At 39.2% G+C, this 27,967-nt stretch overlaps 2 protein-coding genes across 3 annotated transcripts; one reads left to right on the top strand and one right to left on the bottom strand.

The window, feature by feature from the left end:
• Positions 1-31: 31 nt before the first annotated feature.
• mocs3 (molybdenum cofactor synthesis 3) lies at positions 32-11,217 on the bottom strand. Of its 2 annotated transcripts, none has more exons than XM_054797238.1 (13): positions 10,870-11,217; positions 9,961-10,035; positions 9,798-9,890; positions 8,026-8,146; positions 6,290-6,364; positions 6,079-6,196; positions 5,894-6,002; positions 5,717-5,779; positions 3,932-4,095; positions 3,810-3,857; positions 3,198-3,294; positions 2,993-3,100; positions 32-262 (listed from the first exon to the last, which is right to left on the bottom strand). In XM_054797238.1, exons 2-13 carry the CDS (start codon positions 10,004-10,006, stop codon positions 105-107), a joined length of 1,200 nt encoding a protein of 399 aa, XP_054653213.1. In that variant the 5' UTR covers positions 10,007-10,035; positions 10,870-11,217; the 3' UTR covers positions 32-104. The 2 variants fall into 2 exon arrangements, with proteins under 2 accessions (XP_054653213.1, XP_054653212.1); XM_054797237.1 differs by having other exon boundaries at positions 9,961-10,096; positions 10,870-11,208.
• Positions 11,216-26,542, top strand: qpct (glutaminyl-peptide cyclotransferase). The gene is made up of 8 exons (XM_054797240.1): positions 11,216-11,341; positions 11,762-11,894; positions 16,569-16,715; positions 17,792-18,073; positions 21,294-21,461; positions 21,599-21,698; positions 23,844-23,960; positions 24,043-26,542. Exons 2-8 carry the CDS (start codon positions 11,808-11,810, stop codon positions 24,213-24,215), a joined length of 1,074 nt encoding a protein of 357 aa, XP_054653215.1. The 5' UTR covers positions 11,216-11,341; positions 11,762-11,807; the 3' UTR covers positions 24,216-26,542.
• The last annotated feature ends 1,425 nt before the right edge of the window (positions 26,543-27,967 follow it).

Here is a 27,967-nt window from a genome sequence, read left to right as displayed (position 1 = left end):
CTCAGCCAGGTTTATTTGAACAATCAGACAAACACCACACTGATGAACATTCGTAAAAAGGACAATGTTTATTTTCAGAAAACATTAAAAAGATATTTGCATTATTAATATTGTGGGAATGTGGGGTCTATCCTCTGCGCCCAAGCCATCAGTCCTCCACAGACATCTTTGGCGGAGATATTGTCCACTTCTGTTCCACTCATCTTCTCTAGGACCTGCACAGCCTTCTGAGAGTCGTTGCCTTGCTTACAAACCACATAAACTGAAGGAAACCACAGAGAGATGGTATCTAAATTACATTCCTATGTGTCTATATAAGAACAATGGCTGTACAAAATTCAGAATTGAATTGAGAATGACCTCTTGAATTTGTGTGGCCAAAGTGTGGCCCAGGGGCTATTTGGAGCCCATTTTTATTGGCCTGTGGCACACTGTAAAAAATAATAGTAATAATGGGGAAAATAGAGCAAAAAGGCACAATGTAAATCGATGAATGTAAAATGCTGATGCTAATAGCTAATAACAACAATGCTTTGTCAATTTACATGTAAATATCTAAAAATATCAACGTGGACCCCCACATCCTGTGATTTTTTTGGAATGCGGCCCTCGGTGGAAAAAAAAGTTTGGACACCCCTTATTTAATTTATTTGTATGTTTTTTACACAATTAAGTAGGGGTGTCACAAGATCTCGTTACATTAAAACTTGACAGAAATTGTATCGTGGTCACTAGGCCTGGGGCAATAATAAATAAAATAAAATGGTTGTCCAAACATGTGGAGTATAGCGTGCTCTCGCTAGATCACGGTTCACCTTTTGCGGACTCGCTGTTTTGCAGATTTTTTTTTTTTTTTTACAGCGTATGAATGTGCATTGTGTTCTGGGTCCTAATTGGCTAAGGGAGAGCCCACGCATTGTGTCTGTGCCCTGATTGGCTAAGGGAGAACCCGCACATTGTATTCTGCATCCTGACTGGCTAAGGGACTGTAGACCATTGCCAATCATTCTCCTATGTGCCTTCCTCTCCAGTACAGAATGCGCTCGGCTTACGAAATTGACATAAATGTTCGATCACTAGCAGTGTGACCCTGAAGTGCTGTATGTTTGCAAGTTTTATCCCCAACAACACCCACAATGTCGACGAGATGTTCTGCACCGTCAAAGGCACCTGCGGTCGCACCCTAAAGGCAGAGGAGGCGGCTAACCATCAAAAAGTTAGACTTCTGGACTTTCTGAAGGAAGGCAGGCGTTGCAGCTGTAGGGCGCCATTATGATATAAATGAATCTTCGGTTCGAGGAGGAGGACGAGGAGGAGAAAAATACGACGACAGGAGCGATACGTTTAACAAGGATACAAAAACGCTACAGTACAGCGGAACGGCGCTAGGACGCTAAGAGGCACGTCAGCGGATACGCATGAGTCACTTAATAATTTCTTGTTTGAACCTTTTTGAGAATGTTTAAACAAGAGAGAAATGTGCCAAAATGTTCATGTCTGTCTAAGAAAAGTGTATAAAGTGTATGGTGAGGGGTTTTACATCCTTAAAACATATATAATAATGGTAAAAAAATTAAATTGGCTACTTCGCAGTTTTCACTGATTGCGGGTTATTTTGGGAACCTATCCCCCGCGATAAACAAGGGAGCACTGTACACCAGTGAAATAAATTGATAGTTAGAAATAATTGAAGGCCAAAGCTGGTTTGTACTTTGACTTCTCATAAATTGCTAAACTTTCCAACATTAAGCAGTATGCTTAATATTAGTGTCTGTTGGTGTCATTTGGGAAAAAAAATGTATGTTAAAAGTATCTAATTGTCACCGATATGTGATGAGAATGAATATCTCTGAAATGCATTGAATTCAATTCCACTTAGAGTCATTCAAATTAAAATTCAATTAAACATCCTGAGGGGTGGAGTCAATTCAAATTCAAATTTAAATTCATACACTGAATTGAATTGAATTCTGAAATTCTGAAATTTGCACACGCCTGATAAGAACAATTGGGGACGAAATCCAGCAAAAGAGTTGGACACAGAACATATTGAAATCAAGTATGCAGTTTTTCAGCATGGGTCATATTGTGTGTGGTTTTTGGTCTACTGTATTTATGAGCTACATTTCATTAGAGTATGGGATGGTTTCTTTTTCTCGGATACATTTAACAAGTTACCCTGAGGAGCATCATGTTTACATTTGCAACAGGTCCGAAAAGAGTAGGAAGAAGCAGATCCTATGTCAATATTGTAGACTTTGACTTTAGTCCAATAGACTGTGTAGCCAAGCATCAGGTCAAGTAACACAAAGTGTTAGAGAAAACTGGAGGAAAATGATCCATTATGTCACTCACCGCAGAATGGGTGTTGCAATATTGCAGTTATCTTTTAATTATACAATGCCATTAATAATTTAATAACTTGATTTACTAGTTTTTATCATCTTAATTCAAACTTGTATTTTTTAAATTATTTCTTACTTTATAATTTTGTGTACTTTTGGAAACTGTGTTTATACAATAAATAAAGAACTATAATATACAATAATAATGTATAATATAATATGTAGTACAAATACAATAAATAAAGTGGATTGGATTTGATTGGCTAATCATAAAAAACCCCAAACATGGGGAAACATTTGCCCCTTATATAAACAGCTGCGTTTTTTTTTGTTTTATTTCTTCCACAAGAGTTGAAAACTATACAGCTAAATTTAACTCATTGCTAAAGGAACATCATGGACCAACAAAACAGGCCCAAAATAAAGGTTTTAAATATTCATTCCTCCAAAGCATGCCAGCTGCTCAGGTTGGCCACACTTGTTTTGGAAAAGGCGTCACCTGGCAACCCAATTACAATCTGCAAAATAAGTCCAAAAATAAAAGCACACAGCAGACTGTGAATATGGACAAGTGTCTCTACTCAAGTGTCTCGCTGCTTCATTTCAGACTACATATACTAACTTAAGTGCCGTTTTTGTTATTTTACCTGGAGGCCAGTTGATACCACCAGCCTTCTGTTTCACTTGGCGGATACGCTCCTGAAGTAACTGGATATGTTCACTCCTCCTCTCTTCTAAACTTGAGAGCGGAATGTCTGGCAACAATGTTAGGGGACTGGTGACGAAGAAATGGGGTTTTATCATGACACCGTGAGACTTATTGACGTATGTCTCCCATCACCTGAAGGATACTGAGAGAGCCAGGTAAATGGCAAATGTCCACCTCCACAAAAGGGCGCACATCCAACAAGAGATGTGGCTCTGCATTGTCCACAATGGCTTTGTAGTCCTGAAAGTACACGGAAACATTTCTTAATGCACAAAATAACACAAAATAAGTAATCAAGAAGCAAGTGGTCTTATCTTTTGGAAAACGGATTTATATCTTGCAGCTGAATACGGAAGTGTAAATGAGTCACAGCAAATTTGAGGAAAGTAATGATATCATTTGATTTGTACTTGTATTATAATTATCATAACTGATTTTCCTGAAATCACAGGAAACAAAACAGCTTCCAAATGGAGCCCCAAACGCAAACTAAAACAAACTAAAGTGTAATCTCCATCTCTACCCTTAATGGTTGTCTAAAAGTGGAAAAATAAAAGCACACGCAATCCACTTGCTATACTGCTCATGCCAAACGCAGAGCATTGTTCTTTTACTGTGGAAAATTCACGAGCACATTTTACGATGTTCCCATATTGGGATGGGTGAGTGCTGAGTCGCAATAAGTGTGTTCATTTTCTTGGGACAACTATGCAGCACTAAAACAGGGCAGCATTGGGTGGACAAAGGTTACCCACCTGCACTGTGATCCTCTGGTCTCTGGACAGAAGCTTGAGTCTGCGACACTGAAACAACAACATTAAAATGTTCTATAGCCACTAAAAAAAACACACTTGTGATCCAAAACATCAAGGTCAACCTTATCTGTTGCAGCTGACCCACAGAGGGCTTCATAGTCCACTAGCTGGGTTACACTAGGCTGCTCCCCACACACTGCACAGCTGGACTTCTTCGGCCGCAACCTGATGGACCTAAATCTGGCACTTTCAGCGTCAAACATTACCAGCTGCTGGCCACAGGAAGCTGCCATGTTTGGTTAAGTTGTAACAGACATTTATTTGGCTTTAATTGTTATTTACTAAACACATAGACGGATACATGCTCAAAAAGCAATGTAATAGATGAAATGTCTCAACTACTTGCCAGATAGGTAGTCTACTAAAACAAATTAGACAGTTTCCTCTTCCCAAAAGAACAACAGGTGGAACAACAAGGTACTGTAGCTTTGTTTGTGTTTGTGTTTCAGTGTGTAGGGTTTTATGCTACATTGTCCACATCAGGGGGTCTCAAATTCAAACAGGGGAGTCACCTTGACAAAACTAAAATCACGTTGTCAACACAAAAACGATTGCACATGTAACCGGTAGAGCTGTCAAATGATTACAATTTTTAATCAGACTAATTACAGTTTTTTTAATTAATTAATCATGATTAAACACCATTTGCAACTATGTCTGAAATATGCCCATTTTGTCTGTATTTTATTGAAAGATTGATAAATGACAGGACAGACGAGGTCTTTGAATTTGTTTTTAGTTTTTTAAACCCTTTTCCCACAGATGCCGTCTGATGGTTATTGCGCTGCAGTCGGCACCTGTAAGGGCCTTCATTTGGGTGGAAGACCGCCCTGTGTCTTGATGGACAGCCAATCGGATCCTCCGGCTCAGTGCAGGTGGGATTTTTTTGAGACTGCCACTTGACTTTGTTCCATAATGTTCAGGATCTTTCAAAAAATGTAGAATGACTGTCTTACTGCGCCCAACCTCAGCAGCAATGGCACGCTGCGAGAGGCCTTGCTTATCCAGCTCCAGAATCCGACCACGTACAAAAAGAGAAAGCTTCTTAACTCTAAACACGTACCTTTAGCAACTTTAAACAAAACAAGTGCCGCAAAGCCCAGCTACAGGAGTGATATCGGCTCCCAGTATGCCTTGAGGTACCTTGTTGGAAGATGTTGCTGGAAGTATATGTTTAGAGTTACTGTAGTTGTTGTTTATTAACCTCCACTATTAGCAGTAGTTCCCCTGTGTGTGTGTTATCTACAGTACCTGTTGCATGTTAAGTTGCTGTGTAATGGTTCTAGTGTTATTTCTTTGACACCATGAGTCCCTGCCGTTTCCGATGTGTTGAAACAAATAGGGTAACATCACAGTAGCAAGACAGCATGTAACGTGCCAATGAATTAATCACAAAACCCAGCAATACATGAGACTGGAACAAAGGAACAAATGACTTAATCATAACACAAATAAAACAAACATTTGCATGGTCTTACAGCCACGCAGCAAGTGCATATAGTGCACTTGCAACAGTGTAAACTCAAATTGGCCACTTTGAATTCTGCCTCAAAATGCATTGTATTATAGATGTGAATCATGAATAAAAGTGCACAAAAATCAAAACAAATCAATCAGTCAACGACAAGTCGCGTGACTAGCTCCACCCTTACACAAGCACTTGTACAAATAAGGGCCTTACTTTAACGGAACACCTGGTACCCTATGCAGTTGAGTAAATAAACACTCCTGGACTCGATTTGAGGAAATATGGTAATCATGCCTAAATGTGTTGCTATCAAAGGACGTTACATTTAGAGGAATGTACAGTGACAACAGTATGTTATGTCAGAGTTTAGGTTGGATACAGCCTTGTCCAGAGGCTATCTTGAGGACCTCTAGTGCTTGAAAGCAGCCCATTATGCCTGGAACTTAAAGAAAAATGGAACATTTTACCAACAACCACCATTTAACAGTCTGAAGAGGGTGGAGAAAGACACGTCTGTACATAGGTAATTGCTTCTGGGAAAGGAGCTTGGACTTACCTACTCCTAGCACCCCTCCGTCAGAACAGTTGGTCACTGTCTCCGGGGGTGGAGGCACTGGGTACAGGCATCTGTAGCAAGGGCCTCCATCATAGTTGTATGCTGTCAACTGTCACAAACAAACTGTCAGACCAAGAAGGTTGGCAGCGAACTGGAATGTTGACTTATAAAATCTAATGTCTCACCTGTCCCTCCATTCTCAGGGCACTCGCTGATACTAGAGGCTTGCCACTGAGCACACAGGCATCGTTGACAAGATAACGAGTGGGGACATTATCTGAACAATCAGCCACAATATCATACATGGGGTCAATGCAGTTAAGGTACATAAGCAATACATCTCTCTATTAAACTTGAATGGAAGCAAACACAAAGCACTTAAACAATGAAGAATACTGTTGAATGAGCTGCATGGCGTTCTCAGACGAAAGCTGTAGGTGGTAAGGGACACACTCTACTCTTGAGTTTAACCTGTGAGGTTACATTCAAAAGCAAGAGAAGCAACAATTGTATCAGTGTCTTCAAAATGTCACAAAATTAATGCAATCATGCAGAATGGAACCTGTTAACGTCAAATGCACCTTAAATAGTAAAAGAAGAAGAACGCAATGTTCACCTGAAAGTGAGCTGCATTTAGCTTTTATGAAGCACCCTCACCTGCCGTGCACAAGTCGTCTCCCTCTGCATATATCACATCAAAGTTAAGGGCAAGTACACACCGTGTTCTTTTTAAGTTGTACTGTTCGCAGCAGTTAACCTGTTTTTATACTTTTATTACAGTTAAGCAGCTTAAAAAAATTACATGTTCGTTTGAGCTCCCAGCCAGTAACCCTTCCTCTCCAATTCCCAGTAACATAAAAACTACCAATAAAGCTTTTGCAATGGCTTAAGCCTTGAACTATAGCTTCATTAAAATTTCAAATATACTTTCTTGTGGGGAAAAAATTATTCCAAATATTAACAAACTGCAGGTCAACAACCATCTGTGGATGGAATCTGTTGCCCTTGATGCTTCCTAGCGGTGAAATGGCACCCTCATGTGGCTACCGTATGTGCACACTAACCACAGCAAGGGGGGTCGAGAGGAACCAAAAGAAGTTGTGTTTGAAATAACATGTTTACAAAATAGTTACACAGTCTGGAGTCAAATACACACCCAATTATAGCTTGTGGTGAGACTGGAAAGCGGCGGCATAACCGCCATAACACTGTAACCATTAGAGTCACAAACATTTCAATACACCCATCTCCTTAATTATGGAATGTTCAGTAATAATAAAACCAAGCATTTCTTATTTGAGACCAGCTTGGCAGTTTTAAAACACACTAGTTAAATATTTTCAGTGGTTGCCAATGGAATACAGTCACCCCTCGCCACATTGCAGTCTGAATTTTGCAGCTTCACTCTATCATGGTTTCTCAAAATTCTAAATTCTGTTAAGTGGTTGAATATGGCCTATTATTCATTTTTAAAAATGCAAATTTAAGAAAAAAAGAAATTGTGCCTAAATTAAGCATTTTCATGCATAAAAATGGTTAAATTAACTAAAACACAAATCTAAGGCGTTCAAAAGATGCATTCAGACATTGATGAAATGTATTCTACACTGGTCACTAGGTGTTACTGGAATGTTCGGTGAGACACACAAGGTTCCCATAATCCCCAATACAAACAGGGGCTACTTTTGCAGTCGTCACCCACACAAGGCTGAACGTCAACCCTGAATCCCTGACGTCACTTCCGGTCCACCTGTCATTCAGGTGTCATAGGGAACACATTTACAGTAACAGACACGAGCACGAGTCTTATTTATGTATTAAATGGCTTATTTACTCTTATTTTGTCTACTGTACTGTGTATTACGAGTACAAAAGGTGACTATAGGGGTGTTATTTCATGTCTAGGAGGCTCTAATAATGTTAAGATCCGTATTTAGAAGGCCGTAAACAAGTTTTCTATGCTCTAACTACAAAAATATTCAGTTTATGAATACAGAATCCTCCTTAACAAAAATTCACTTATCATGGTTGGGTCTCGAATCAATGAACACGGACAAACGCGGCATTGCTGTACATGTGTTTCTGACCTGCACACAAGTGTGACTGTGTTGTGTGAGGCGTACAGATATCACCTTCTAATTGCATTGGCAGCAGACAGAGCTTTAGCTTGACCCTGGTTCTCCTCCCCATGCAGCACTTGTCTATGCAGGTTATTGAGCTCCACCTCGTCATAGTCCAGCAGGCCCAGACGCCCTGGTGAAGATTAGAAAAATGACTGCCAAATTATAATAACAACTTAAGCTAACAACCAGGCCAAAACTAAAAACAATGTAGAAAATAGATGGGAGTGTAAAAATACTACAAACAGCGCTTAACACGTTTATTAGACCACCTGTCACAAAAAACTTGAAAAAATATGTTAGAAATCTTTGTTAAGAATGTGGAATGAGGCATTTCACGTTTTTATTCCCAAATTGCGAGCTGGCTCACTAGGCTCCTCCGGTAAATTGTAACATTCAACCTCTCAAACTAATGCATGGGAATTACTATCATTTGACATCTTAATCAAGAAATAAGAATGTCCTTTACTATTTTGTCTGTTTTTTGGTTGTGTTTTTTTTTTTTTGCAAAACAGTACATTTGAAAATTAAAAAATAATTATATACACTAAGTCCCCAACTAACGAACACAATTGGTTCCAGACGACCGTTCTTATGTTGGATCGTTCTTAAGTAGGGGAAAAGGTAATATTACCAATGATATAGGTACTACATGTACGTGTATACATATACAGTATATGTGTATGTATGTAAATATGAGTTTGGATGCAGTAGTAATATTTAACGAGGATAATTAATGAAAAAAACAATAATAAAAGTGATATAATAATACGTAATGATAAATGTTATTTACCTTTGAAGAGGAGTGGTCGAGCATACGTCGTCGTGGTGGAGTTGGAGGAGGAGATATTGAAAAAAAGGACAAGTTGTCGTCGTCGTTAGACTCTTCTAAAAGAGGTAGTGTTCTGTGGGTGGTGTAGAATTAAGCAGGCCTATTAACTCTTCATAAACTTTAATCACACGCTCTGTCCGGGTTGTACAATTTAGCTTTCCATTTAGCTTTACACTGTATCTCCCCAGCGTCTAACTCTTCCTCTGTTGGTCTCATTAGCTCTAAGGCTGCATTAGCAGTGTCACAGTGCCCTCTACTGGTCAAGCATGTACAGTAGCAGTATAAATACTGATTGAGCGACTGACTACAAGGCAAAAAAAAAAATATATAGACCAGTCGGCTTGTGTTCGTATACGCAAGTGTTCGCTAGTCGGGTGTTCGTAAGTTGGGGACCTAGTATATTAGCATTAAAAAACTTCCAATTTAGGTGCAAGAACTTCTACATACTCGTGTATTAGCCATTACAGAAACATTCAAAAATGACTTTAGTAATTACCAATGATGTTTATTCAGGGCAGTGGCATAAACCGTATATCGGTTGTGGTCTAATACATTTGTTAAGCACTATAAATATATTGTCACTCACTGGACTTATTTAGCACACTTCCATAATCTCATGGTGTTTCAGATAATTCTGTCTTCATAGAGACATCACTAGTACAGATCTGACACAGGAATAATCATTTAACAACATGAGAGGCATTTGTGAAATCTGAAGTTTAGAAACACCTCTCAATATGATGTGGTGCAGCTCTTTCCACCACAAACTGTTTTTTTTCTTTTCGTTCTTATAAATGGGTCCTATCAGAGCAGATCAGGCTAATAAATGTTTTAACATTAGCTGTTAAAGTCTATTTTATTTTCTGTTTTTGTTTTGAGTCAATAAACTCGTGCATTTTATTTACCTGGGGAGTAATGAAAGAGTTAAAACTTGAGTGAATCAGTTACCCACCTATACCTGCTGCTGCTAGATACTGAGCCACAGGACAGCCAAGTCCTCCACACCCCACAATCAGCACCGAGGTCTTGGATAGGTTCAGTTGTCCTAGAAGGAATAATAACTCATTGAGTTGTGGCATACATCAGATTGGATGGTGCATCAGAAGAATTCTCACCTTGTACGCCCAGCTCAGGCAGGAGGAGCTGTCTACTGTAACGCATGATGTCTTCATTGGAAAGAGCGGTTTTGGCTTTAAGTAGAGGAAGAGGTGTCACTCTGTCATGTAGCTCTGGGTCTAAGCTGTCACTTTTCTAGAACACCAAATATAAATTAACGTGAGCATTCATTTTATGAATTACAAGAGGTCTGTCATGTAGCATCATCTCTATAATAGATGTTATAGCAGTGGTTGTCAAGCTTTTTATTCAGGAAGTAGCCTCTGTGGAATAGCTTTTCAGCCAGGTAACCCTGAATCAGAGAAAATTATTTTTGGTTGAAAAAAAAAAAAAAAAGTATAACCAGCACTGTAGCATCAATATCTGGTGTATTACTGTCCAAAACAGTGCTCATCTATAGCTGTCTTGATTTACATTAAATTGCACACAAAGTAACAATTAACTTCATTACGAATAAAGCTTTGTGAACAGCAATTATCTATTTAAAGCGCCCTCTTTTGGGCTTAGGCAAATGCAATTATTATTTATTTTAACACCTTTTCCTACTTTTCTTTCTGCATAAGCTATCCTTTGCTACTAGCGGTGTCATGAGACGAGATGATGCACGAGATTGGGTCCACAAGAACGTGACGAGGGGAGATTTTAACATAGATTTTATGAAATGTACAATGAAAAAAATATTACTGGGCACACAAACGTTTTCATTTAACCGCTTTTGGCTTTGCAATCATCTTTTTTCCTCCTAATTTATACTACTATATTACCTTCCATTCCTCCTCACAAGGCTCCCTTGCTACACTGCTGTGTGTGTATGCTAGCTAGCTTGTTAATGCATACTATTTTGGATATCATCATACGACATCAGGCTGGAAAAAGCAAGTTTACTTTCACTGCAAAACATACTGTACCTTTTCGAGTATGGCCAGTTTATTCTTGAGAGCTTCAATCTCTTTCTCTTTTTCTTTTAGCTGTGCCTTCAAGTAGCACACTTCCTGAGTCATCGCTGCTAAAACACGAATAACTACTACTACTACTACTACTACAAGATACTTCTAATGATTTAGCGACGAGACACTGCAATGTGACAGGAACACGTTGACGTTTGGAGCACACTTCCGGTGTGATCACGTGGAAATGAAACCACGTGATACATAGCTTACCCGTTTGAAATTTTTTTCTGTGTGCCTCCCTGTGTTGCAAGTCGCGCACTTACACACTATTACCATTCTGAGTGCATTAGAAGTACAGTACTGCAAAAGGCAGTGCGCTGCTGATACCCGGATGTTCCACTTGTCACTTACCAAAGCCATTCTGGCTACGTGGCGGAAAAGGCGGGACTAACTCGAGTGGTTGCAATCAGCAATAAAATAGTCATTTCCGGTAAGTGCGGGTCGAAAGTACTGAATTTGGGACAGCACTATACTGACAAAATTCGCGTCCCCCAGGAACGAAGTATGCACATGTTGAAACTTAAGTGTAGATTTGGTTGTGTATAGTACATCCAAGTATACACAACCTTTTGCAAATATTATGATCTAGTCTAGTTTGTTAAAAGTAGCTTTGCTTTACCGTTTACATAAAGTGCATTGCAGTAGTCCATGTACACATGTAATGAGGATATTGCGGTGTTATTTTGTCTATTGATCTGATGGGGGCAATGCACGACCATTATCAGTAAATATATTCCATACACACACGCGAGCAGCTCCAGGCACACATCCACAACAGGCACACACACACACACACACACACGGTGCTTGAACGGCGAGTCTTGCCTGCTGCCTTTCACATGATCTGAAGTCTTTCCAGTGCAGTGAGAAGTAAGCGGATAAGAGCGACAGAAAAGATGGCTTCTTCAATGCCTTTATGTTTCACAATTACTACCTGGGTGACTTTCATCTACTGCACTAATGCTCTCTGGACACAAGAAAAGGTAAGTATCTCAAATAATTTTTGTGGAGAATGAAACGCAGTAAGCTTGCGTTTAGTATTTGTGTGTGAAATGATTGAAAAGAATGCATAAATGTAATATTGCAAAATTTATCCGTCCCCTTTAAAACTATGCCGTTTTTTTCTGTGTTTTTGATGTATGAGTTCGTATTTTGTATTAACTGTCACTGGAGTTTATGTTTCAATTGATCTGTACTGAGAGGTTACAGTTTGTCTATACGAAGAAATAAGATTTTATTTTATTTACTTAAATTGCAATGTCATGTATTTTGTCATTTTTTGTTATTATGATACGTGGGGTAAGAATGTGTGTTTAAATTGTTTTTACATTTTCAAATACAGCAGGCCTACGTGTTATTATTGAACACAGTTATCATTATTATCCATTTAGCACTTGTTGTTATTAGGTGAGCTGGAGCCTATCCCAGCTGGCTTTGAGCGAGAGGCGAGCTTGGCCTACAACCTGAACTGGTCACCAGTGAACACCAGGACATAGACAATTTAGAGTCTCCAGTTATACCAGCATGCATGTTTTTGGAATGTGGGAGGAAGTACCCATGAGTACCCGGAGAAAACCCATACAAGCATGGGGAGAACATGGAAGCTCCTTATTAATATTATCTTAACAAAAAATGTAATGACTTAATCAATGTGTGTGTACTGTGTTGTAGAATTCTCATGAGATGCACCTCATTATGCCTCAACATTCATGCTCCTCATGTTCTTCTTCCTGTCTTAGCCTGCATGTAGTTGCTATGGCAGCACAGTCATCATCATTGATCCTCCAATTGCAAGTCTTTGGTATTTATAGATCTCAAGTGGATCCCCATTTAACCCTCTCCAGACTCAGTGTGAGCCCAAGCATTTTGCAGGGCCATATTGCAGGGCGTGTGACCACATAATAACATATTGCACACTATGGTATGCTCTAAGCTGAAATCTGCCACTGTAGATAGTATTCACACTGCAAACAGGTTTTTAGACTCACTAGGGAAACGAACATTTCCATACTGAGATCAAACTATAGAGCAGGGGTGTCCAAAGTGTGGCCAGGGGCTATTTGCAGCCCACGGTTGTTTTTTTTTTTTTTCATTGGCCCAACAGCAAAACAACAAGCAAGACAACAGCAAAAGAATCGGCAGTAATTGTACAAGAATAAAGTCAAAAATTTGAAGAGAAAAAAGTTGTAATCGAGCAAGAAAAAGTCATAATTGTACTAAAGTAATCTAATATTATGAGGGCAAAATGATGGTATTTTAGTAGCATAAAGTTGAAATACTAAAGAAAGATGTTTTTTAAGTCGTGATATTATGAAAAACAAACAAAGCCCCGTCCATCCATCCATTTTCTATGCCACTTATCCTCATTAGGGTCGCAGAGTATGCTGGAGCCTGTCTCGGCTGACTTCGGGCAAGAGGCGGGGGACTGGTCGCCAGCCAGTTGCCGGGCACATATAGACAAACAACCATTCACGCTGACATTTATCCCTACGGACAATTTAGAGTCTCCAATTAACCTAACATGCATGTTTTTGGAATGTGGGAGGAAACCGGAGTACCCGAAGAAAACCCACGCACGCACGGGGAGAACATGCAAACTCCACACAGAAATAAACAACCAAAACATTGAATAAAATGGTAAATGTTGGAAAATGAGGTTGGAGAAAATGTTGTCATGTTACGAGAATAAAGTCCAAATATTATGGGAATAAAGTCAGAATTACAAGCACAAAATTTAAAAGAAGACAGTGCAACAGCAGAAATGAAAAAAACCAGCTGTATTTTTACGAGAGCAAAGTCAAAATATTAACAGAAAAAAGTCGTATTGTAACGAGGAAAAAAGTTGCAATTTTACGAGAATACACTTTAAATATCATGAGGGAAAATGTTGTCATTTTAGTAGCACGGAGTTGAAATTAAGAAAAAATACATTAAAACAGTCGTAATATTCTGAGAAACCAACTTAAAGTTGTATTTGTTTGAAAACTAGGTTAGGAAAAAAGTTATAAGATGATTGGAATAAAGTCCAAACATTATGGAAATAAATTATTTGTATTACGAGATGGAAATTTACAACGATTATTTAAGAAAAAGGTTGAAATATTTGGGAAAAAAAACACAGCAAAACTGGGGAAAAAAAGAGCAAAGACTGAAGTTCATGCTAATAATATGCTTTTTCACTACATCACAAAGCTGAGATGCAGTTTTTTTCTGAAATACAGTACAGTATATTTCACTTCTTAGCATATCTACATGCAGTATGTTGGGTTACAACATATCAAAGTGGCCCTTGCATCATTTCATTGTGGCCCTCAGTCGAAAAACTTTGGACGTCGCTGCTATAGAGGAAGAAAAGCTACTGTGCAACTTTTTTAAAGTGAATGTGTAAAATAGAAACATTGACATTTTTGTCCTTTTAAATTTAATATTTTTGTGTTTGAACTTGCCCCCAAATATTTGAAAAAAGTGGGGCACTACTCTACTTTTGCGTCAAGCTTTGTCCATTCTGTTAAATGTATGTATAAAAATAGTCTACCTTCGACCACATTCTCAAGATGACCGTCTAAAAAGTCTAAAAGTGACAGACCGCCTTTGGCTTGCTGGGATTTTAAAGTCTGTTTCCAAGACAACCACGCTTCTCTGCAGCCTGAACTTTGAGACCAATTCCCAGAGAACCACAGAGATCAGAGGATCGATATGTTGATTTAACCCATGATTGTATTTTAGAACAAACACAATGGCTTCACACAGAGTTTCACATACAGCATACTGTATACTGATGACATCTTTCCTGGACAGTGGCTCTTTCAGCTTTTTCAGCCACATACCCCCTAACCAGAGAAAAGCTTTTTTGGTTGGAAAAACAAAATGTGAAACAGAGCGCATCTGTAGTAGTCTTGTTTGGAACCTTTGAAAATAAAAATACATATAAAATAAATTCAACTGTAAACAAAGGAGTAATTCATTATTTTAAAAACATATTCAAAATAATTATATATAATAATTATTTATTATTAAGTATTATTAATGAATAATAATTATTATTAATTATTATTATTGTTAATAATTATAATAAGAATTTATTAAATGAAATAATAAAATTAAAGTGCTTTCTTTTTGCATTATAATAAGGATGTTTTCTTAATTGCAAATACAAATTAATTGATCATTTTTCATATTTACATTCTGTCTCTGTCAGTTACAAAAAACGGAACTGTTTAGATCTTTGTAACAAACTAAGCTTACAAAATGAGAAAGGGACGGAGCATTTATTTATACTGTCTACTGCATATTAATTAACAAATCATCGCTGTTTTGTGGTTGACTACATTACAATACCTATTATTTGTAAAACATGTGCATGTTTCAGCAAATACTATTTGTGGCCTAAATTCAGCATTTTCAAGCAAGAGAATTACTAAATGAACTAAAATACAAATACGGTATAAGACATTCAGAAAACACATTGAAAGTCCTGTTGATATGGAGTATTCTACACTGGTCAGTAGGTATCAGTGATGTTACATTATGTTACACAGGTGAGACAATAGCCTTCTGGAAGTACCAGAAGCGTAAAAAAAGGGGAAAAAAGTAAAAGTGTAAAAGTCACTATAGGGGTGTTATTTTATCTCTGCAGGGCTCTAATGGTGTTAAAAACATGTTTCAAAGGTCGTAAACAGGTTTTCCATGCTCTTACTATGATACTATTCAATTTGTAAATAAGGAATCCTACTTTGCAGAAATTCGCTTATCATGGTTGGGTCTGGAACCAATTAACGAGTGATGACTTTACATATATATATACATATATAGATATATATTAAGGATGCTCCGATCGATCTGCCACCGCTCGGTACCCCCTGGAGTGTTTCCCAGTACTCCTGGTAGGAGTTAGCCACAATATTTGTATGAACAACTCTACTCCGTTAAGAACAGTATTCATTCAGCAGTTTGAGCTTGGGTTTTTTGTTCAGTTTGTTTATATATGTTTAAATAACAGCAGTGCAGTGGATCCACACACGATTCAGCGTTCACGGCCCCACAGATTTTTGATTCAAAAAATATTTGACTTACATTTTTTGTCTCCAAAAATATGTTGTTGTTTTTTTCCCCACAGAAAACACATCTCATCCACCCAAAGTCAGTAATCATTTCTAAATGTGTGATATTACAGGGAAAATGTACAGCATACATGTACTACAGTTTAAAAAGCCCACATTTTTATTTGTTTTAATTAGTGACAGACACAGTCCATGTTAATAATTTGGATTTCTGTCAATATGCCAGAAAGGCTATTTTTCATCTGTAGTTCCTAGTCCTAATCCCATTGACTAAAAGTATATTTCATCTAATAATATGTCTTTATGCTTCACCAATAATGTTTTTCGTGAAGCATTGAGATTTCACACTTTGTTCGTCAGTCTTTGAAGGCACCAAACTTATATATAGTATAACTTCTACACCATGAAACCTAAAACAAATGACCCAAAACATAACCGAGGGATAAGCGAGGGTGTATTCTAATACCTTCTTGGAACCATGTGATGTAGCTCACAGCTCTTTTCCTGTCAATGTCAATCAGTCAAAGAAGGTCAGCAGTTGACTGACAAGCTAATAACAAGACAACACAAACATAACAACACTCTGCTCTTGTTCAGCTGCAGCACCAAGCAGTCACACTTACACCTGATGAGATCCAGACCGCCCTGTCGCACACAGACCTGACGCAGATGTGGCAGCGGGACTTGAGGCCACTGCTTGTTACCAGGTATCCTGGCTCCACAGGCAGCCAGGCTGTGCAGCAGGTAAGTTTGCACATCACAAATAATCATCATGCACATGAACCTGCAACAACAATGGTGACATTCAGTACAGGCATGGGTCTAACGCCATCTCCTGGCATACCAGGGGAATATCCCATACGTGACCGTAAATTACATTTTAGCATTTTGGAATGTCATACATCCACATTTGTTTGGTTGAGAGTAACTCAAAAATCATGCAGAAGTCAGGTAAGCCATTACATCAGAAAAAGCAAGACTGCCCATCCATGAATCCATTGTCTATACCGCGGCTTCATTAGGGGCATGCGTTAAATAGAGCCTATCCTAGCAGTCATAATGACGTCAGTGGAACTCTGTGTAAAAAAACAACTGTAAAACAGTGTGCAGAACCATCTAACACTGCTGTCAGGTCTCACTTCCAACATTTATTGGTCAGGAAAAAAGGAAAAGCAAATTAGAGCCCCTTTAACTTAAAAATAAGCCTCTTGTGTTCATGTCATTGTTTGTACAGTCAAACCTTCTATTACTTATAAGAAATTTGCAATGCAATTTAGGTGCCAAGGTAATTGTGCAGTATTGAAACAATAAGGTGATGTGCAGGGTTTCATGAGATTTGATATTCACATAAGTTTGTTTGATGCAATTTAAGGCAAAATGAGGTTCGGACCGTCACTGTGAAAAAAACTGTATAAACGGACCTTACTCAAATTTAATTGAAGACCCCTGCTATAATGGGTAAAAATATCAATTTCTATTAGTATACGACAAAATGTTCAATTTCAGTGCAAGCACTACAATTGATTCAAGATTCAAGAGTTTTATTGTCATGTGCATAGTAAAACAGCAGTTATACCATGCAATGAAAATCTTATTCTGTTCATTCTCCCAAGAAAAGAAAGAAAACACAAGAAAGAATAAGAACATAAGAAACATAAACACATAAACATAAATACCAATAAATTAAGCAACAACAACAGAAGAGACATTAATACAAGTAAATAATACAAACAAACAAACAAATAAATAAATAAATAAGGCATTCAAGGCATGATGATAGTTAGATTGATTACTTATGTGTCTTCTTACTACTTTTTCAGCATATTAAAACAACCCTGACCTCCCTTGGAGCAGGCTGGGAAGTGACAGAGGATAGGTTCATGTCACAGACACCCTACGGTCCACTCCCCTTCACCAACCTCATCGCCACCCTCAACCCATCAGCCAAGCGCCGCCTGGTTCTAGCCTGTCACTACGACTCCAAGTACTACGCTCAGCAATGGCACGGCAGGGAGTTTCAAGGCGCCACAGATTCCGCCGTCCCATGCGCCATGATGCTGGAGCTGGCACGAGCCCTTGATGAAGAGCTGAAAAGTCAGAAGGTAAAGTATTTTTTGTACGAGCATGCGACTTAAAGAGGGCAGATTAATAGCATGATGGTACCCCAGTGACGGTATGATCACTTGACCCATCAAACACCTGCATGGATTAGTCTCTCTAAATCTGTTTTAGACAGACTATTCCCTTGATTTTGGTAATGTTTTTAGGCGGTAAAAAGCTGCTGATGTTACTGATTGAATGTGGCTGTTAAAGTTAAGATCTGAGCCCATGATTACCCCTTCTAACCTGATGGTTAGGTTTTTGAGAAAGAGTCTCAAGGTGACAAATACCACGTTCTCTTTCCTTCTGTGGGCCACCGACAATAATTTCAGTTTTGTCTGAGTTTAGCTGGAGAAAGTTGTTTTGCATCCACACACTGATCTGTTTGATGCAGTGGCAAAGTAAATCTGCAGGACCCTGTTCACCTGCCGTCAGTGACACATAGGTCTGAGTGGTGTCTGCATGGCTGTGGTAGGACACATTGCAGTTGCGTATTAGCTAGCCTAAGGGAAGCATGTATCGATTGAATAATTGGAGTCCCGGGAATGACCCCTGGGGAACCCCACAGGTCATAGCCATTTGGTCTGAGACACAGTTACCAATTGCAACAATGTCGTTCCTGTCCTCCAGGGCTTGAACCAGTTTAGAGCAGTACCAGAGATTCCCACCCAGTTTTCTAAACCCTGTAATAAGATCACATGGTCAACTGTGTCATAGGCAGTGCTCCGGTCTAGCAGAACTAAAACTGAGACTGTGTCTGCATCTGTGTTCAGACACATATCATTTGTCACCTTGATCAGAGCTGTTTCAGTGCTGTGATGGGGCCAAACGCCTGATTGGAAAGTATCAAACACATTGTTAGAAAGTCAGTAAACAATATTTTCCCAAGAATGGCAGGTTTGATATGGGCCAATAGTTGCTCAGGACTGTGGCATTAAGACTGCTCTTCTTCAGAAGAGGCTTAATGGCAGCAGTTCTTAGGGCCTCTGGAAATGTTTCAGTCTGAAGTGACACTAGATGAGTGAGTTGTGGTAGCAAACTGCTCAGCACAGACTTTAGAAATCTAGTGGGTAAGGCAGGCTATCAAGACAGCACGTTGGTGGACTCAGATTGCAGACGATCTTTTGTCACTGATGTGGTGGGAAATGTGTCAGCCCGAGGTGTCTCGGTGGCTGCAGAGTAGTTATTTGTGTTGTGGAAATGACTGGATTTGTTTATACCTTGAACTTTGTCATGTAAGAATATTGCAAACTCATTACACTTAGATGTAGAAATGAATTGTGAGGGCAGTGAACCTGGAGGGTTGTTAATCTGTTAAATGTAGCAAACAGTACACAAGAGTTGTTACTACAGTTGGTGATAATTACAGAAAAATAACGGACTCTATTAGCTGTTAGCAATACAGATAGCGTTGGATTTTTCGTCAGCATTGATGAAGTGATTCCCACCAAAGAATATCAAGTACTTAACATTCATAGGGGTTACTCGTTTGCCTTTGCTTTCACCACTGAGCTCAAGTGTGGACAGACAGGGTCAGGTCCAGTGACTGCGAGAGGTGGGCCAAAGGGTGTGTTTATCAGCCTCAGCTGTCTATTATAAAGGTCCAAAGAGAATTGTAATGCCATTGGTTTACTATCATGCACATGCACAGGAATATTAAAAGCATAACAAAACTCAAATTCAAGCTAAATTCAAGCTAAACCAAGCTATGAATAAAATGATTGAATCTTAATTCGCCCGACAGACCTACAGCAAGAGTTGACAAACTTAATTCGCCCGACAGACCTACAGCAAGAGTTGACAACCCTAAATTGGATCAGTACCAAATTATGCATTATGCTTGGCCTTTGTTATTATTCATGCAACAAGCCTAGAAAGTAGAGGAAAACAGAAACATCTCCACAAGGGGACAGCAAACCGTTTAGAATCCAGATAGTGCTGCAAATAACTGCTGGTTCTCTCCTACCCTGTGGGCCTCCACCCCCAATCTGATCTACTGTATGTATTTATCTTTCCATTAGTCCAAGAGCGCAAATAACTACTTCTGAGGGGTATATGTAGACACACTATGAAATCCCCCCAACCCAGGCCTGAAGGCCTGATTTTGTTTAATGTTTACGTGTGATAAATCTTGTTTATTTTTACAGACATTTATTTTAAGTTACCGTACACTTACAGCAGCCACTGACAGGAACTGGGGTGATGGAGTGGAGGTGGACCGAATCAATGACAAGCCTTTGTTATTGATCATGTCTTTTACACCTGCACAAACAACCGTTAAATACAGAAAAAGGCAGACTCAAAATAATTTTCACCCCATTGTTTTGGCGCCCCCCCCAGCGCGCACCCCCTACAACAGGTGTTCACACTAACCGCCGGGTCGTTTTCCAGACAGAAGATTAGAATGTTGTTTTTTGATGTGTGTGGTAACAGGCAGTGTGCTAACATGAATTAGCCTGAGGTTGTGCACCGAACAAATATGCTCATCAGCACTCAATAATGTCATCAAACCGTACCTTTCATTCTACATTCCAACATAGTATCAGCATTTGGGGACCAAATATGAGGTGAAAGAAAATAGCGTGGGAGAAGGATAACACACGGACACAGCCATGGTGCATTCAAAGACAGCACACGCACACAACTATGGGCCGTCGAACAAAGTGGGTTGACGCTTGCCGAAACACAATGAAACAAAACAACATAAACATGTAAAAACTGGGGGATTTCTAACTGTATATTATTTTTAAAATATAAAACAATATTTCCAAAATGTATATGCATTTACATACAATTTGATGCCGTTATTTTAAAAAGTATTTTTTGGATTTGTATTTAATTTTTGGGATTTTTTTTAATCATTGCACCTGAAAGTTTCCTGCTTGGTGGTTGGAGAACTGTATCACTTTTTGCGCCACTGTATCAACCTCTTTAAATTTGTATTTAATATTACAGTATTCACTGTTTTCAGGGTTTGTATTTATTTATTTATATGTTTATATATCTTTAATTTCTTTATTTATTTGTAACTTATCCATTCATCCATTTTCTATAGCGCTTGTTCTCGCTCGGGTTACAGGTGAGCCGGAACCTATCCCAGCAAACATAAAACCATTCCCATTATCAGGGTGAAACATCAAAATATGTCCACTAGATGGCAGCAAACCATTTTGAATGCAAGCCGGTGCTGCAAAAAATTGTGCTATCTCTCCTCCCCTGTAGGCCTTCACCCCCAAACTGACCTTACAATTGATTTTCTTCGATGGAGAAGAAGCACTGGTCCAGTGGACCCCTCTTGACTCCCTGTATGGCTCTCGTCACCTAGCACAGAAGATGCGGACCACCCCGCATCCTCCAGGAGACACAAGCACCAATCAACTGGACGGCATAGTACATGACAGACACACTATATCATACCTGTGCATAGATGTGAACAGATAGAGGGGTATTGTGTGTACCTGGTGTCACTCTGGGAACGTGTGTGCATCCAGAACACATTATCAGCATTTGTGTTGCTTTTCCTCCAGGACCTGTTTGTATTGTTGGACCTGATCGGGGCTCCCAGTCCTCGCTTTGGTAACCAGTTCCCAAGCACAACGTACTGGCTCTCCCGACTGCAGAACATAGGTGACCGATCATGTCTTAGTGTTTTGGATGAGGTGGTTCATTGCTGTATTGACCCTGATAGACGAAAAAAGAGATTTTTTTTCTAATCATGCAGTGGTAGGTTGCAACAAAAACCATGTACACCACGTAATAAAAAAATAATTTTTCCAACTTTTTTTCCTGGGAACACAGTAATCCCTCATTTATCGCAGCTGATTGGTTCCAGACCCGACCGTAATAAGTGACTATCCGCAAAGTAGGATTCCTTCTTTAGAAATTCAATATTTTCGTAGTTAGAGCATAGAAAACTTGTTCAGGGTTGTGGGCTGAACTCCAAAATGCAGACACGTGAGTAAAAGATGAGATTTTATTGATGCTCGGAGCTCATAAATAAGGGTGGGGGGAATCCTCGGAAGGCAGTGCAAGGACGACTGTGCAGCGAACACAGCAGCAGGGCCAGGCGGGGAAGAAGATGAATCCCACACTAGAGGGTTGTTAACAATCTGGTGATGAAGAAATGGGAGTGAGACAAAAAAACATTTTGACTAAGCAATTCATTGCAAACAACCATTAAACTGAAATAGGCTGTTCATTAGCTGATCAAAAGTTTAAGACCATAGCTAAATAAAAACAAAACAATATCCCCCTAAAATAGAAATACATTTTTCAAGAAAGGACTCAGTAATGAGTAGCTGCGTCATTCTTGTTAATCACCTCAAAAATTGTTTCCAGCATGCTTGATGCCAGTGTTTCCAGGAGGCTAGTGGGAATGTCCGTGAAGATAGTGAAGATGGCTTCATGCAGGGCATCCACTGTCTGGAACTGATGTCCATTTTTGTAAACTTCCCTTGCCATCCATCCCCAAATGTTCTCAATTGGATTTACTGTAGATGAGGGGAACACACAGGTTGGTCCAAAAGAGTGATGTTATTCCTCTGGAAGAAGTCCTTTATCATGTGGGCTTTGTGAACTGCAGTGTTGTCCTGTCATGAGAGATGCACCCTGCAACATCTCCAAATAGCCAGCTGCCGTTTGACGCCCCTGCACAACCTCAAGCTCAGTTGTTCCATTGAAGGAAAAAGTGACCCAGATCATGACGGCGCCCCCTCCACTGGGATCTCCTTGTCATGCCAGTAATGTTGGAAGCCATCAGGACCGTCAATGTTACATTTTTTCTCATCAGAGAATAAAACTTTCTTCCACCTTTCAGTGTCCCATGTTTGGTGCGCTTGTGCACCAATTACAATTGGGCAATTTTGTGGTCTTGAAGGAGAAGAGGCCTTTGAAGACATTTTTTGTTCCTAAAACCCTTCCCTCACAGATGCTAACTGATGGTTAGTGGACAGCACTCGGCACCAGTAACAACCTTCATTTGGGCCAAGGATCATCCCGTGTCTCCTCTGGCACAGGGCCTCAGGATCTCCCATTTCACTTTTTTGTTCCATAACCCTCAGGATCTTTTAAGAAGTTTAAAATGACTGTTTTGTCACATCCAATCTCAGTAGCAATGGCATGATGGAAAGAGAGAAAGGTTTTTTGCCTTTGCCATCAAGAGATCACGACAGTGTCAACAGCTGACAGAAAATGACATTGGATCAACATTTTTAAAGTCTGTGGTTTTAACCTTTTGATCAGCTGATGAACACACAGTTTCACTTTAATGGTTGTTTGCAATAAATTGCTTACTCAAAAATGTTTTTGTCTCACTCTAATTTCTTCTTTTTGCATTTTGGAGCTCTACTTTGAACCTCCTTATCCAACAGTACAAAATGTAAATTCTTGCAATTTTTCAACTGGTCCAACTTTTGATCAGGAGTGTATAAATTGTTGCTATCAAGAAAAACACAACAAAGCAATAAAATGTGATGAAATCGTAAAAGATGATCAGCAATAATAAAAGACAAGTTCAAGTGACTCCAATCCAGATTTCAATGCAGTCACACTGACCAAAAATACACATTTTTCAATTTGACTACTATTTTTCTATTGTACTCTTTTAAGATATGGTTGTTCTCTTAGTGAGTTCTAACTCACGCACAGCTTGACATTATGCAGTCTTACCATAAAAAGTCTACTTTCCCTTGTAAAATGTAACATCATTATTTAATTACTATGCCATGATCGCATACCTTGAAGAGCTTATTTTACGGTACTCTGTATTTTCAGAAAAGCGACTGCACTTTATGAACCAACTTGAGAATCATCCTGATGATGTGGAATACTTCTGGCCAGATCGGCCAGTTGGTCACATTCAAGATGATCATATACCATTTCTAAACAGAGGTATACGCATCAAATAGCACTCAAATATGCCGAAATGTGTCACTGTACACTGAGCAACCCTCATCCTTTTCTTCCTTGCCAGGTGTCCGCGTCCTCCACATCATCCCCTCGCCTTTCCCTGCAGTGTGGCACTCATTTGAGGACAACGAGCAGAACTTGGACCGCTCCACCATTCAGAACCTCAACAAAATTTTACAGATTTTTGTTCTGGAGTACCTCAACGCCAGACCTGCCACCCCCACAATCACTCCTTGAAAACATTCCGGATCGCCCGTGTGCGTCTTTTATCAACACAGTGTTTTTCTTCACTTATGTTTTGAGATGTAAAATCCAGCCTTTGACTGAAACAGGTGCATTTTTTAGATTACGAATGCAGTAAAGTCTGTATTAGCTTTTGTGTGTACTGTACAGTACATCGTATGTGAAACTTACTGCATGTTGTCCTGCAGTTTCTTCTGTTTGAGGTCTGAATCCGCAGCATATCACCACCCGAGTTATTCTGCAGATGTTGGATGCCCGTGTCACGCCGCAATCATCCTTTTCATTGTGAATGTGAACACAAAGACAGAGATGCTGGAACATATGTTACATTTGGATTTTCTGACATCTTTTGTGATTAATTCAAGTACAGTGGGGATCCGCACTTTCAAGATTCAGCTTTCACGGCCCTGCAAATGTGCTGATGTTCATCAAAAAATAATAATTGTTCTTTTATGTCACCCTGAGTCAGTAATAATTTAGAAACATGATAATACTGGTAAAATGTACAGCATATGTGAACCACTGTTAAAAAAACACACACTTTTATGTTTCACTGATATTTTTACATTAATCATTGCGATTTCGCACTCTGTTTGGCAGTCCTTGAACGCGCCATAGTTGCTGTGAGGCACAGTTGTGAAACGTATAAATAACTTCTGCACCGTGACTCGGATTCCGTCTGTTCATCGATCATCTTACATTATCGTTCATTGGTGGTGCATACTCATACATTTTATCGTTTCTAATGTGTTTAATAAGTGTGTGAGGCATATTGGAGAGAGACTTGGAAAGGTTCTGGATCTGAATCTAATTACAACAATCACTCCTATTCCAAATGATGATCCGAAATCGAAGGAGAACGTCAACATCAAGCCAGCAGGAAGTTTTGGAGGGGGAGCAAGCCGTCAAAAATACACATTATTATGTGAGTCTCAATTACTGGTGATTTTTGCAATTTGCTGGTGGTCCTGGAAGGTAACTCCTGTGAAAGGCGGGGATCTACTGTATTTGAAGACTGATTAGGTGGGAGACAGCGTGAAATGAATCACTTCCTTGATAGTCCTGTGTAGCATGATTGACTTGTTATGCTATCTTATGTATGAATGTTCAACAGAAATACATGGTGGAGACTTTATCATTAATCTTATAATGTGTGTGTTTTAACTACAGTTTATGTGACGTTCTCTTCTTGTCAATAAATCTCTGCAGTGTTTATAGAGCTAACCAGTCATAGGGAGGAAGTAGACTTATTTGTATTGTAACAACATCTTTAGTCCCTCATATCCTGTCTTCTTAGACTGTCCAACTAATAACTTCCTGTGCTGCTTATTAGCCTGATGGTAATAATATACAATACCAGAACTGTTATTTATGTATCATGGGTCTGAAATAAATGTTAAAGAGTTGCAGTTCACTCAGAGTTGCTTGATCTTAACATTTTCAGGTGACCTTTTGCTTTTTGGGGACTTTTTCTGTGGTTTAACTTGAAAACAGCCAAGAAAGCAAACACAGTCTTCCTTTTTTTATGTGGTGGTCAGATTTTTTTTCATGCTTAAACTGGATCCCCGTTCTTTCTCAGCAGACTACATAGTTCACCTTAGTCCCCCTAATCCGATCAGGGTGGCCCTCCCATGAATTCCACACTGTCCAAATCCCTTCAGTCCAGCCCACTCCCACGAGAACGGAGCATGCCTTTGACTATGTTTTACTTACTGTATCAGCAGTGGTGGTTCTAGCTTCAACATACCACTAATAGAAAGCCCACAGTTTTTACATGTTTATGTCCTTGTTTCATTGACGATGTTTTTCATCAAGCGTCGAGATTTCGCACTGTATTTGACTGTCCTTGAACGTACCATAGTTATGTGCTATGAGACAATGTGAAACATATACTGTTGTCGCGGTTAATTGGTTCCTGACCCAACCATAATAAGTGAATTTCTGCCAAGTGGGATTCCTTATTTATGAATGGAATATTTTCATAGTTAGAGCATAGAAAGCCTGTTTACGACCTTCTAAATACAGTTTTAACATGATTAGAGTGCTCTAGATATGAGCCAACACCCCTATAGTCACATTTACATTCATATTACCCAATATAGTTGACATAATAAGAGTAAATAAGCCATTTAAGACATAAAACACTTGTGCTCGTGCGTGTTGCCTTTAATGGGAGAAAAGTGAGTGGCACACAGGAAGTGAGGTCGGTGGTTCTCAGTTGAGTTTCATCTTGCTGCCGCGACAGTAGCTCGTGTTTTTATTGGGGATTATTGTGCCTGTTGTGAGATCATTCAAACCTGCAATAAAAGCCTGTTGTTCAAGTCTGGTGATTGCGTGTCTCACCGAACATTACAGTAACATGACTGACATCTAGTGATCAGCGTAGAATACTACGTCCCCGTCTTTGAATGTGTCTTTTGAATGCCTTACTTACTGTATATTTGTATTTTAGTTGATTTAGCCATTTTTTTACTTGAAGGCTTTCGGCAAGAAATACGTAACATTAGCTTAAATATGCATATGTTTTGACTAATAATAGGCCTTATTCACCCACAAAACAGTATGATTTGTGAACTGATATATTTTTGGAAAACTGTGATAGACTGAAGCCGCAAAATTGCAACCGCGAAGTGGCGAGGGGCAAGTGTATATAACTTTCTCCAACGCTGCCACAGATTGACAAATATTTTCCCTTTTCTTCTTTCACCTCATTCTTGTTCCCAAATAATGATGAAAAGAATTCATGATTCCTATCTAGCAGGGATTTCAGTATGTGACTGACTGCAGTATAGAACATCCACGTGCAGTGATTCCCAATCACTGTGCCGCAACACATTAGTGTGTCGTAAGAGATCAGATGTGCTTTGGGAAATTACACACTTAAATGGTCTGAAAATTATTATTTATTTACTCCAAATAGTGTATACTTTCTCATGTATCTACACCAGCGATGCATGGTGACAGGCAGAACAATTAAATTGTCTTCCACTAGAGGGCAGAAGGTACATAATTAACCCATGTATCCACCTGCTGCAATTCATACAACAGAGTAAGTCACTTTTTGTGCCTGCTGCTTAATACTGTGCAACGTGTTTTTATACTTGTATAAACACACAGTGTTGTTCTCACCAACACAAGCACTGTGACTGATGACCAGCAGGGGGTGGTAGTGAATCACCTCAACGTTGGAGGCATCAAGATGTATTGTTTTGATGACTGAATAGACGGAAAAAGCGATTAAGTGGGCTAATAACCCCAATTAAGTTTAAATGTCCATAAACATACATACACGACTCATTAAGTAGTTTTGGAGATTTTGTTCGCCCAAGATGAATTAAAAGTACTTCAAAAGTACTCATTTTGAAAGTATATTTAAAGAGAAAGTGAGTCGACCATGCATTTTTAATTTTTTTTTCAAAAAGAAAATAACCCGAGCATGCGTCCAGTTTCAAATAAGGCCGGTGAATGAAAAACGTGACAACGTCACAAAAATGCATTCAATGTCCCTCGTAAACGCCTACGAAGTATGCAGTAGGCCTATTATAATATAACATCGACTGATTACTAACGTAATAAAATAAGCAATGTCATTACATTTTCATGAAAACTTAAACGTATTTTACCACTATCAAACACAGTTTATTACAGTAGTTGTTCAAGTCAAAGGCTATACAACTACTCGACCGTGTCGACTGTGCCGAGCGGTCGTTGAATGCAGCACAAATCCCACACCGGCCGATGAGGAG

The sequence above is a fragment of the Dunckerocampus dactyliophorus genome, chromosome 13 (genome assembly GCF_027744805.1).
Source record: "Dunckerocampus dactyliophorus isolate RoL2022-P2 chromosome 13, RoL_Ddac_1.1, whole genome shotgun sequence".
Taxonomy (NCBI): domain Eukaryota; kingdom Metazoa; phylum Chordata; class Actinopteri; order Syngnathiformes; family Syngnathidae; genus Dunckerocampus; species Dunckerocampus dactyliophorus.
Note: the sequence above shows the minus strand (reverse complement) of the source record. Positions and strands in the feature narration are given on the sequence as shown.

Coding starts and splice junctions, on each gene's coding strand:
- mocs3 (XM_054797237.1), bottom strand. CDS start 10,962: ATGACTCAGGAAGTGTGCTACTTGAAGGCACAGCTAAAAGAAAAAGAG. Junction 9,891..9,960: donor GCCTGAGCTGGGCGTACAAG/GTGAGAATTCTT, acceptor TATTCCTTCTAG/GACAACTGAACCTATCCAAG. Junction 3,858..3,931: donor GGTCAGCTGCAACAGATAAG/GTTGACCTTGAT, acceptor TTGTTGTTTCAG/TGTCGCAGACTCAAGCTTCT.
- qpct (XM_054797240.1), top strand. CDS start 11,808: ATGGCTTCTTCAATGCCTTTATGTTTCACAATTACTACCTGGGTGACT. Junction 21,462..21,598: donor CCAATCAACTGGACGGCATA/GTACATGACAGA, acceptor CTTTTCCTCCAG/GACCTGTTTGTATTGTTGGA. Junction 23,961..24,042: donor TATACCATTTCTAAACAGAG/GTATACGCATCA, acceptor CTTCCTTGCCAG/GTGTCCGCGTCCTCCACATC.